The sequence below is a fragment of the Notamacropus eugenii genome, chromosome 2 (genome assembly GCF_028372415.1).
Source record: "Notamacropus eugenii isolate mMacEug1 chromosome 2, mMacEug1.pri_v2, whole genome shotgun sequence".
NCBI classification, from domain to species: Eukaryota; Metazoa; Chordata; class Mammalia; order Diprotodontia; family Macropodidae; genus Notamacropus; species Notamacropus eugenii.
Window position 1 is genome coordinate 101,246,640 of NC_092873.1, and position 12,691 is coordinate 101,259,330.

Here is a 12,691-nt window from a genome sequence, read left to right on the forward strand (position 1 = left end):
AGGATTTTAAAAGTTGAATAAGAGAGAGACAGAAGAATAATTGTGAAAAGAATGAAAGACAGAGTTAACAACTTGGAAAAGGAAGGACACAAAGTGACTATAGAAAACAGTTCCTTAGAAATGACAATTAGCCAAATAGGAAAAAAAGTATACTGAAGTAAGCAACTTCTTAAATAGTAGAACTGACCAAATAGAAAAAGAAGCACAAAAATTCCTGGAGAGAATTTCTTAAAAAGCAAAATTGACCAAATGGAAAAGGAAGTACAACAGTTGATTGATGAAAACAATATGATAAAACTAATGTCAGGCAAGTGGAAGGTCATGACTATATGAGATAGCAACAGTCAGTCAAAGAAAGTCAACAGAATGATTAAATGGAATAAAATGTAAAATATCTCATTGGAAAAACAACTGATAGGGAAAATAGATCCAGGAGAGATAATTTAAGAATTATTGGTTTACCTGTATGTCATGATCAAAAAAAGACCCTGGACAGCATCTTTCAAGAAATGAACAAGGAAAACTGCCCTGAGGTCCTACAACTTGAGGGTAAAGTAGTCATTGATAGAATCCACCTATCACCTCTTAAAAGAGATCCCAAAGTGAAATACCAAAGAAATGTGGTAACCAAATCCCGGAATTATCAAATCAAGGAGAAAATACTGCAAGCAGCCAGCAGGAAACAATTTACATATCATGATATTACAGTCAAGATAACACAGGCCTTGTCAGCTTCCACCTTTAAAGGATAGAGGACTTGGAATGTCATATTCCATAAGGCAAAGGAGTTTGGATTACATCTAAGGATCAATGACCCAGAAAAATTGAGTATAATCTTTCAGAAAAGAAGATAGACATTCAACGAAATGGGGATCTTCTAAACATTCCTGAAGAAAAGACCAACTCTCAACAGCAAATGTGATCTTCAAATACAAGACTCAAGAGAGATGTTAAAAGGTAAACAGTAATGAAAAAATATATGTGTATAATATTCAATAAGTGCAAACTGTTCACATCCCTACATGAGAAGTTAATACTGACTTGCTTACTTGAAACTGTATCTTTATTCTGAGAATTGAAGGAGGCATTAAAGGGTGAAGTACATCATATGAAGAGGACTAAAGATCTGTTACAGTGGAGGGAAAGAAGGGGATGGAGTTCAAAGATGAGCCTTATTTGACCTGTACTTTCAGCGGGTTTGAGTCAAAGAGGGAATAACATATACAGTCAATTGGTCTAGAAATCTACTTTATCCTATAGGAAGTAGTAGGGAAAAGGGAAAGAAAAGAGTGGGCAAATTGAGGGAGGAGGTGATTATAAGAAAAACACTAATGAGGAGGGAAAGGGAGAAAGAGAGAAAAAGCATAAACAAGGGGAAAATAGAGTGGAGAGAAAGACACAATTAGTAATCATAACTGTGAATGTGAATGGGATGAAGTCTCTCCCAAAATGGAACCAGGGGAGTAGATTAAAAACCATAAGCCTACAGTAAGTTGTTTATAAGATACACATCTGAGGCAGAGGAATACACACAGAGTACAGGTAAAAGCATAATTAATACATTATGCTTCACCTGAGGTGAAAAAAAAAGGAATGGTGATCTCGGAAAAATCAAAAGCAAAAATAGATCTAATTAAAAGAGATAAGGAAGCATACTATATTGTTTTAAAAGGCAACATAGACAGTGAAGTAATATTGATATTGGGAAAGGATTTGGGCCCCTAAAAGGAAAAGACCATATCTTTGGGGTCTGAATCCCAAAGAGGAAAAGCCCCTGAACTTTCCCACAAGTTTCAGGAACCCATTCCCTGAATCTGGATCCCTGGCAATCACCTGAGCCATTTGGCTCATCCCAGTCAATAATTCTTTTAACTGCTCTTTCACTGTGGCTCTCTGGCCACTTAACTCCCTAAATCATCTGCACTTGGTTACTTGTTACCCTTAATCCCATCTAGATTTTACCACAGCCTTTCTGTATCAAAGTGTCTATCTTAGCCCCATTAAATTTCTCAGATTTTTAAAATCAGGCCTGCTTGTATTGGGATCAAAAGTATTGCAGAGTCACTAGGAGTCAGGCCTGCTTCTGTTGGTGTTACATTAAAACTAGCTACTTGGACTGAAAGAAGACTGAAGTGGTAGAATTCTTTCAAAAACAAACCTGTGTCCAATACACTTGCATTTCAGGGTTCCCAGAATCCCTAAGGCACAATAGCATTATTAAACATATATGCACCAAGTGGTATAGCATCCAGATTCTTAGGGGAGAAGATAAGGGAGTTACAGAAAGAAATTACCACCAGAACTATACTAGTGGGGGATGTCAAACTCCCCCTTTCAGTACGAAATAAATCTAACCTCTAAATAAACAAGAAAGAAGTTAAAGAGGTGAATACAATTTTCGAAAGGGTAGATATGGTAGAACTCTAGAGAAAATTAAATGGGAATAGAAAGGAATATACCTTCTCAGTGCTATGTGGCATCTACACAAAAAACTGCTCATATATTAGGACATAAAAATCTCATAATCCAATTCAGAAAGGCATAAATATTACATATGTCCTTTTCAGATCATGATGCAATAAAAATTACATGTAGCAAATGGCTATGGAAAGATAGACAAATAATTCAATGGCAATGAAATAATCCTAATGAATGAGTGGGTCAAACAACAAATTGTAGAAACAATCAGCAATTTCATCTAAGAGAATGACAATAATGAGGCAACATTCCAAAATATATGAGATGCAGCAAAAGCGGTGCTTAAGGGAAGTGTTATATCTCTAAATGCTTATGTGAATAACATAGAGAAAGAGAAGATCAATGAATTGGATAAGCAACTAAACAGGCTAGAAAATGAACAAATTAAAAATCTCCAAATAATTCCAAAATTAGAAGTTCTGAAAACCAAAGTCAAGATTAATAAAAATAGAATTAAGAAAATTCCGGAACAGGCACGATCAGGGTCAGGATATTCTCATTCTTGTTTCTGGAGCCTGAGATCAGGCAGGTGCAGTAGGAGGTGAGAGTCTGGAAGCCAGAGAGAATATCTTTGTTTGGAACAGAGGCCCCGTGTCTCATCCACAGAGACAAGGGAAGCTGGACATAGAAGGAGCTTATTCAGTAAAAAAAAAAAGAAAAACATTTATTTAGGCTCTGTAGGTTGGGGGCTGTGGAGAGCATGGGATAGGGAGAAAAATATAAGAAGACTGGAAAGATGAGAAGAAAGGGCTGTGAATGCCAAAGTATTGTATATTTGCTCCTGGAGGTGATGGGGGAGCTCCCAGAGTATGGTGGTTAGCATTTGGTCATGGTGGGAGGTATTCTTCAGTAAGATCATTTTAGTCACTCATAAGAAGATGGACCAGGAACTTGAGGCACCCAGTAGGCTATTGCAGTGGTACAGGAATGAGGAGATGAGTGTCTGCAGCAGGGTGACAGCAGTGTCAGAGGAGACGAAGGGGCAGAGGAGAGAGATGTTATGGAAATCAAATTGACAAGCCATGGCAGCATATTGGGTATGAGATTGTGTGTGTGTCTGTGTGTGTGTGTATGCATATGGGTGGTTGTGTGTTGGTGAGTGAGAATGAGGAGTCCAGATAACACAAAGCTTGCCAGATGCATGACTGTGAAGATGGTTGTGGGATCCTGAGTAGTAGCTTTGTATCTGAAGTCTTTCTTTTATACAATGTTTACAAGGGTTTTTTTTTTTGCTTGTTTCTTTGCTCTGTTTTGAATTGAACTAGATTTAATTTATAATATTCCAGAACGTTTGCAGTTTGAGGTTTCTTTTAGGAAGTGTTGGTAGATTTTTTTTTTATACTTCTGTTTAATGCTCGAGTTGTAAAAGATCTGGGTAATATTTCTCACCATTTCTAGGTATTTCAGTGGGATAGAGCTGTCAGGTGTTTCAATATTTACTAAATTATATATTCTTAATCTGGTTTCCAGCTCCATGTATAATATGAGATATTTTAAGTTTTCTTCTTTTTTCCATTCATTGCCTCAATTTTAATATTTCTTGTTGTGCTATGGAGTCATCACCTTTTGCTTGGTCCTTTCTGATTTTCAGGGAATTTAGTGCTTAGGAAAAGTTTTCAGTTTCTTATTCCAAACTATTAATCCCCTTTCTAATTCTTTTTGGCATATCTCTCATGTCTATTCCAATTATTTTTCTCAAGTGCTCTCATTTCATTTCTAAAAACAGTTTTTAAGTCTTGGATCATCTCTTCCAGGAATTCTAATTGAGTTGGCACCTAACCTGAGTCATTGCGTATAGATGTTTGGGAATTTTCCTTGTCTTCTCAACTGTATTTTTTAAGCTTCCCTGCTAACAAAATAACCTTTTATGTTTGGGTTTATTTTTCATAGCACATTCTTTTAGCTGATTTCCTGCCTGAGTCTTGTGCAAGGGGTGGACTCTGTGGTTGTTCTGGAGTAAAAGTCTGCTGCTTTTGTGAGGATTGAGTTCTCTGTAATTTTAGGACCTAAGGGAGAGACTGAGGACATGAAAGCCCTCCATATGTAGGTCTCCTTATGTAGTGTAATTCAGGGCAAATGTACTTACAGTCCACTTAATCTATTTCTGACCTGAGTTTCAGCTTGAGCAACAGTGGGGTGCTGTTGGACTCTGCCTCTATCAGTTATCTGGAAGGCTTTGTTTGTTCATAGGGACAGATGTGTAGTCTACCCTTTGATCTGGTATCCATTCCCTGGTATTTCCTCTCCAGCCTGGAATACATGTTGGAACTGAGGCTCTGGTCTGTTCTTGGGCTGTGAGCTATACTACTGCTCGTTCCTTTTGAATGTTTTCCTTTATAAGTAGGCCAGGACAACACTTAGAGTCTCCATAACCTAGAATGCTGTCCTCATAGACAGGGTCCATTATTAGTCTGCCCTAGATCTATGACCTAGATCTTGGCAAATGGACAACAAAGCTATCAGTTGGCACTTGTATCCACTACAGTGATCTGGTTCTGTTTTCCCATGGTTTTGTTTGGAAATAAGACATCCTCTTGATCTGCTGCTCATTCTCTTTCTGGGCAATACAGTATTCTCTTCCAATTCCATTAAAGACCTCTCTGTCTGTCTCTCTGTGCTAACCTAACTAGACAAATGATTCAGTGGGACTTATTCGGTATTTCCTCATTGAGATTCAGGTTGTTGCCTTTTCTACATTTTTTGAAGTGTTTTTGGAAGGGGAACTTGCCTTTCTAGCTTCCTGCCAGTCTACCATCTTGGCTTTATTTCCCTAAACACTGAGGCTGCCCTAGAGTCCTTGTGTGAACCTGTAGAAGGACAGAGTTAAAAGTGGAGCTTGTCTTATTGCACTAATTTTCTGTTCTCCCACATGAACCCTATGTTTAGGACCACAAATCTGTGGGGATTTGGGAAGAGAGTGAGGGAACAAAGATGCTAACATTGGAGCTGGGATTCCATCAGGACTCAGATAAATGGGAATGGAGTTGTTTCATCTGAAAGGGAGCATTTCAAGTGGACAGCAGCTGCTAGGAATATGGGTGTATATAGATAGGAAGGAGATCTATGGTGGAAGCAGTTGGAGACTCATGGATCTCTTTGCTATCAGTTTTGTTAACCACTCACTATGGCCAAAAATGGCCAGTGGTCAATGAAAAAGACTACCCCTTCACTTCTTTCTGTTCACACTAGATCCTCCCCCACACCCTTACCAGTCCTTTTTCCAGCTCCAGGGAAGGGATTTGATTGGAGAAGGTTAGGAACAAGGGGAGGGTTGAATGTTGAACATACAGTCCTGCAATCTAACCACAAATCAATCATGTCTCCATCGGTCCCCTGGGGACCAGAGGAAATATTGATGGGCATATCGACTAGGTCCTAGGATCATAGACGATAGCTCAGAAGATGGTGGAAATCTCATGCACCATCTAATCCAGAGGTTTTTAAAGCATGGTTGAAGAATCCTTTAGGGTCCCTCATACCCTTTCTGAATATCTGCTAGGTTAAAACTAGTTTCATCATAATGCCAAGACTCTGTCTCTTAAAATTCTCACTCTCTTCCTTGTGTAAGGTCAAATTTTCTCCACATATTCTAATGTAAACAACAGCATGAATACAGAATGAAATGGGACAATCCAATTGTCTCTTATTAGTTCTGACATTAAAGAGCTTTGCAAGAATGTGTAAAATAATGTGGCTCTTCTCACTAATTTTGTTAAATATTTATTTTTTATTCAAAAAAGTTTTTCAACATATAGAAGGTTTATTTATTCTTATTTGAAATGTATTAATAGATATTTAAAAATCTTACCAATTCTCATTTATAATACAATAGACATTGATAAATGTGAGACACTAAAGAGGGGGAAGAGGAGAGAGGAACCTAGACCAGTCTGAACGAGGTTAAGACATAATTGGGAAATAGGTAAGAAAATGAATAAATGTACAATATAATGCAGACAATATTCACAAATGGTTTATATAAGTCAAATGCAGCACATGGGAGTCATTATGTACAGATGAGTAACCCCCATTTATACTTGAGTTTTATATGATATTCCAGAGAATGTAAAATAGCCCAACCTGGCCAACCCAGAGAGTCTCTTGCTGCAGGAAAATGATGAGAAAGAAGAATGGATCAGTAATTGAGGGCCACATTATGAAAGGTCTTGAGTACCAGGAATTTGGGCTTCATTTCAAATGCCATGAGGAGTCATTCTAAGTCCTCAAGAGAAAGAGACTGACCCACCCACAGAGCAACAAGAATGCCAGAAGCAGACATGGGGTGGTTCTCATTATAAGAGGAAAAAGGGGTGAACTCTGAGGTCCACTCAGAGGTGAAAGGGCAGACAAAGGGCTTCATGGATGTGGGCAGGAAATCAGCATGGGGATTGCAACTGGATTTCTTGTCCTGATAGGGAAATCCCCATATAGCTCTTGGCTTGGGCGAAGCTCAGGATGGCAGGAACATGCATCAGGTTGGGATGTACATTGCAATGAATTCATTTCATTTCAAGTCATTTTGTTCTTGAGAAAGCTCAGAGTGGCTCCTCCCTTTCTCTGAGGAAATAAGAGAAAGTTCAGTTAATAAATCTTTTTCCTTTGTCCTTTAGCCTGAAATTATTCCTTTTTCCCCTAAAGCCTGACCCAAATCCACCCAAGATGAGGTCTAAGTAGAGACCCAAGCCAAAGGGGCAGAATCAATGGCAGAAAAAATAATGAACACACTAGGATTTTCACTTTCTCATTATCCCTCCTCCTTCCCATCCCACTCCTTTGTGGATATAAGCTCAGTGTGTGTCCAGAAGACCTCCACATGGCCTCCAGGGGAATACCAGAAATGGCAGCTACATATATTCAGGATGACATATCCTTTGTATTTGTTTATTACTGTTGGATTTTCAAGGAATTCTCAATCATAACACCTCAGGGTCTGGCTCCAAGAATGAAGCTTTTAGTAATACCTGGGCATCTTTCCTCCAGAGCTTGGAGTTGAGGCAACTGCCTCTGACTGGGGATTGAAAAGGCCACACTATCTTGTGCATTTAAAATGAAGTCAGATTGAGGGATCCTACTCACCTGGGTCCCTGCACCTGCCCAGCAGAACAAGCAGAGCTGTAAAGACTAGGCCTTTGGCCACAATGAGCCCACATAGTACTTGGATAACTGAGGAACTGGAGAAAATGGAAGAGTGTGGTGGACTATGGGAGAAAGGTAAACAAGATAAGTGAGATACAGGTGCAGGAAATTAGTGTGGTGGTGGGGTGAGGGACCCTTAGATCTAGCTCTCAGCTCCAGCTGTAGAGGTTCCCTACACTCCCTATGCTGATTATCTCCTGTGTATATTATCTCCTGGATAATGTATCTTGTACATCGGTTTTTCTAGGGAATTGTTTACATATGGTTTCTCCCATTTTTCTGTGAGTTCCTTGAGACCAGAGATGATTTTCTTTTCCTTCCTCTGTATCCTCAGAGCTCTGCACAGTACACAGCATACAGTAGATACTTGAGTGACTTACTGATGAAATCCTCCTCAGATACTATTCACATTTGGTACACAGTATGTCTGCTATGAAGGGTTAATGGATTGAGGGTGAAGAAGAGGAGACCTCCCTGGCTCTTCCAGGGAACAGTAACAGGCTGGGGGTTGCAAAGAATAAAAGAACAAAGAGGGAATTTGAGGTGAGACACTAAGGAGGGGGAAGGGGAGAGAGGAACACAAGACATCCTTCAGTAGGAATCCTGGTTACCACTTCTCTGCACTTTGTGACTTCAGGATGTAGGAAGATTTGATATAATTTTGTTTAGTTTTCTATTGGCACAGGGGCCCAGAGCAGGGCTCAGGCTCACAATGAATCCAAGAGCATTTAGGAATTAATGGCCTGTCCAGATCCAGGAGCTGCACTGGATGGTGGGAGAGAAGGATAGAAATGAAGGGATCTCATCCTGCAGGGAGCTGCCCCATTTTCTAGAGGAATAACCACACCTCCACCAACAGGTAGATACAGTGTTCCAACCAGATAAATACAAAGAAATGTTTAGGAAAATCACTGCCAATTAGGGAGAATGAAGAAAGACTCTTGTAGGGGGGAGTTGAGTCTTGTGCTTGAGTTGAGTCTTGGAGGAATCTCCAGATAATTAAAGGAAGATGATTGCTTTGGAAGCTGGGACAGACAGTGCTGGAATGGAAATGAGAGCTGACATGTCTTGTGTGAGGAAAAGCATGGCTGGAGCATGATGGATGAATACAGGAAAGTTCCAGAAATCTAGAAAAGTTGGCTGGAGCCAGAGTCTGAAGAGCATGAGAAACAACCCAGGGGTTTGGATTATATCCTGAAAGTAATCAGGAGCCACTAAAGGTGCAGTGGTGACATAACCAGATCTCTGCCCATTACCCATGAGGAAATGCCATCCAGTTTATCAAGAAGAGAGATGTGTTTAACAGAGAGGAATTGGGCAATTTATCTGGTTTATCTGGAGATGAGGAAGCCTGATAAACAGTACCTACTGACAGAAATGTAATGGTTCAGGAGGGGAAGGGCTCAGCACAGGGGTGGGGACCTTGTGGCCTTCTGTGTCCTTACATTCAACCCTTTGACTGATTCCAAAATTTTACAGAACAAATCCTTTTATTTTTATCAATCCGTTTTTGTTCCTCTTACATATATATTATTACAGCTAAATATTAACGTGGCTTCCAACATGAAAAGCTTCCCCACCTCTGGCTTAGCATATGACACAAAGCAGTATGGGTTCAGGAGTGAAAAATGGCAGCCAGTGCTAAAAGAAATCAGATTTCAAGTCATCCTAAACTTTGAAATGTGGAAAAGGGAGAAACTAGTGAGTACAGTCCCACTAGGCCCAAAGAACTCTCATCTTCCTCTGTTTGACCTTTTTCTTTTCCCATCCAGAAGGGAAGGCTGGAAAGAGCTGACCTTAGACTAAGAGTCTGGGGCAGCACAAGGCAGCCTACAGTAACTGCTGAGGGAGCTCCTGAGAATAAATGGATTTCTAAAAAGGAGTTGTACCTGCTGGTGGCCAAGGGGGTGGCAGAGGTGGTGAGAGGTATCTCAGTGGTAAGTTGAGAACATTCGGTGGTCTTGAATGATGTGGCTGAAAGAACAGAGGAAGGAAACACTTGGCTCTTGACCACACACTTTCACCTTCCTTCTTGTCCCTGTAGGGTCCAGAACACTAGACTGCTGGCCCCAGTGAGGTATGCAGGCATGCTAGGGTAATAGATGATAGCATATCATATTCCATTCCTTATGTATTGTTATCTATTCTAGCCTATTTCTTTCTACTGCCAAGGTCACCATCAGACTCCTTTTCCTCTCCTAGGCACTCAAAGGGCCTGATACTTCTATCCCCAGGATTAGGGTATGGTTCATGTCCAGAATGAAGGCAATACTAACTGTTTCCAGCTTCAGAGCATTTCTAATTCAGAAAGTGTATTTCCCACACTCATTGTAACAATAGTAACTTCTCCTACCCAATCGTGTTTTACAAATGAGGAAATAGGTCTAACAGAGGCAGAATGACCTCTCAGAGTAATAATATAATCAGTTTCACCACTAAGACTTGACCCTATGTCTATTCTTTTCATCAGAACTTGCCAGCATCTGCTCAAACAATATATCTGATGGAATTTGCAACCCTGTCTCTTGAGGTCAGAGCTTCAGGCATCTTAATCACTGAGGCAGAATTCTGAGTCTGTGTATACGTTGGGAGAACCCTGTTTGTGTCTGTGCCTGTATAAGCCACAGGTGCATTTGCATGAATGAGTGTGTGTGTGATACTGGACACACAAGACTTAGAAGCCGCAGGACAAATGTTCTGCCCTGCATGGAATGAGAGCAGAGAAGAAAATGCTTCACCTTCCCCAGGAATCAGAAGGAACCACCATTAAAACCTGAGTGTGGAGGAAATGGGGAGAGAGTGGGAAAAGGAAGGGGCAGGATACTGGAGAGCTGAAAGCAGGTGAGCAGCTTCTCCCTGGAGACCCCAAGGAAGAGTAAGCTCACATCCTAGCATGGGGTCAAGTTCACAGAAGGTATTTCTGAAGCTCTGCTTGAACTGAAGGGGATTGAGTGGATAGGGACTTACCAGGGGCAACCTCCAGGCTGATTCTTTTGATAGTATCAATAGTGCTGCTGGCAGAGTCATAGATTCCACACCAATAGATGCCTGAGTCCTCCACAGTGAGGTTAGACATGATGATGATGATGGTACCAGTGGAGGTGTCATCCAGCAGGGAGACTCGTGCATCACTAAGTTGTTTAAGGAAGACTGGTGTCCTGATAATTAGTGTATCACACAGTCTTCCATTTTCTTGCAGTTTGCACCAGATTTTCCACCTCTTCTCAGCTCTCTGGAGCTTGTAACTGCAATAGACTGTGAGTGTCTGCCCTTCCTCGTACTTCATTTGGAACACTTGTTCCTGTGACCCTGAAAAGCAGATCATCAGGTCAGGGGTAGCCCAGCTGGGTCTGACTTGAGTCCCCTCCCTTCCTTATGAGAAGAATATGAACAAGGTCCTGGGAGCTGGTCTCCTTCAATAACATCTTCCAGGAAAACATGCCTCCAAGAGCCAGTCCCTCACCAAGGGAGTCCCTAATCAGTGGTGTGCTAGAAGACAACTAACAACCAGTTCTCTCAATGTTTTTGCCCTCTTCCTCTGCCCTCTTCCTCTTCTTCCTTCTGCTTTTTCATTCTTTCCTTCTCTTTTCTCTCCCTTCTTTCATTCTACATATATAAACATATCCATTTCCATGTACATACTTTTGCCACATTTTAAAGCTTAATCTGCATTAACATTCCCACTGCACACTTTTTAAGTTAAGTAGATCAATAAAACTATAAACCACCACTTTATTTGTGTGCAGTGATTGCCAATTTTAAAAACTCTCACTAGAAATGTAAGTATCAGTTCGTTCCAAGCCAATGTGAGCTGGCTCTAGCACACCACTGCTCCCATCCCTCCCTAGGCCCTCATGGCCACACAACATTGAACTTCCTCCCTCTGCCACTCTCCTCTCTCTTCTCTGCTCCCTGCCAGTCATCACCTCAACCCTTCCCTCACCAACCCCCACTCCCAGATACCTATTAACAGAAAAGGCAACAGCAGTAGTGGAACTGCTTTGGCCATCATTCTTCCATGGGTCAAGAGGTAGGGGACATGGGAGGTGGTCTCTTCAAGCTGTCTTTTGGTTGATGGATGGCAGGAGGGTGATGGTCCTGATTCTCCACTGCCAGATTCTGAGCCTCTCAGAAGAAAGAAGAAGTAAGAGAGAGTGGGGGGAGATATGATTGGGGAAGTGGGAGGAGTAGAAGGAGCAGAAGTGATGACCTTCTAGGGGAGGGATGAGATCACTTATGTCTAGGGCATTCCGTTGGTCAGGGCTTTGATTTCAAGGATGACCAAGAGACCCAGCTCAGGTAGAGTCTTGACCCCTACAACCTCTTCTGGAGCTTGTGGTACACCATAGGCTTCTCGATCTCACACATATCTGTCCCATGTTTAGGTAACCAAAGAGCCTGGGCTTAGGGGAGAGGGTGAAGGAAAGGAGACATGGGCCTAGCACTTCAGCAGCATTCAGGAAAATGGAATTGGAGCTGTCTGGTCTGAGAGGATAAACTCAGATGGATGACAGTTCCTGTGGGGGGGAGGTCTATATTGGGGGATCTATTCAAGAAGAACAGTCAGGATATGAGCATGCCATCTCCTCACTCCCACTTCTCCCTGTCCTCTCCCTATGGCCAAGAGAGATCAGTGGGACATGGAGAGACTGACACATCAACTCTCCATCTTCTTCCTCTTCTTCCTGGTCACCCTAAGTCCTTCCTACTAAGACCTCTCTGTCCTTTTTCCATCTCCAGGGTAGTGTTTTGGCTGAAGAGATTTGGGAAAATGAGGAGGTAGGTGACTGCTGGACACACAGTCCTGTGGTTTAATCAGAAATTATTGTCCATCATTCACTTGGGGAAAAGAGAGGGATATATCTAAGACTACTTTCCATGTAAGTTATGGATCACCATAGAGCATAAATTAATGGCCAAGAGAAACCATTTAAGCCAGAAGTTCTCAATGGTCCAAGGACCTTTGGAAGAGAGCAGGGAAGGGAAAGCACTATGTGGTCCTTACTAAGACACTGAGGTAAGTGTTTTTTAGCAAATATTATCTCCTTGATCCTCACAATAACTCATGGAAGTAGGT

The 12,691-nt window shown here is 41.3% G+C and overlaps 1 protein-coding gene across 1 annotated transcript; it reads right to left on the reverse strand.

Moving 5' to 3' along the window:
- Positions 1 to 6,429: 6,429 nt before the first annotated feature.
- On the reverse strand, positions 6,430 to 11,732 carry LOC140526100 (natural cytotoxicity triggering receptor 2-like). The gene is made up of 5 exons (XM_072642041.1): positions 11,578 to 11,732; positions 10,582 to 10,923; positions 9,504 to 9,588; positions 7,555 to 7,676; positions 6,430 to 7,035 (listed from the first exon to the last, which is right to left on the reverse strand). The coding sequence occupies exons 1-5, from the start codon at positions 11,624 to 11,626 to the stop codon at positions 6,983 to 6,985; spliced, it is 651 nt and encodes a 216-aa protein (XP_072498142.1). The 5' UTR covers positions 11,627 to 11,732; the 3' UTR covers positions 6,430 to 6,982.
- Between the last annotated feature and the right edge of the window lie 959 nt (positions 11,733 to 12,691).

Bases quoted from the DNA above. Each gene is read 5' to 3' on its own strand.
- LOC140526100 (XM_072642041.1), bottom strand. From the start codon at position 11,626: ATGATGGCCAAAGCAGTTCCACTACTGCTGTTGCCTTTTCTGTTAATA. The intron at 10,924-11,577 runs GTATCTGGGAGT...TCTGCTTTTCAG, and splicing joins GTTGCCTTTTCTGTTAATAG to GGTCACAGGAACAAGTGTTC. The intron at 9,589-10,581 runs GTAAGTCCCTAT...CTGTTCTTTCAG, and splicing joins CAGCCTGGAGGTTGCCCCTG to CCACATCATTCAAGACCACC.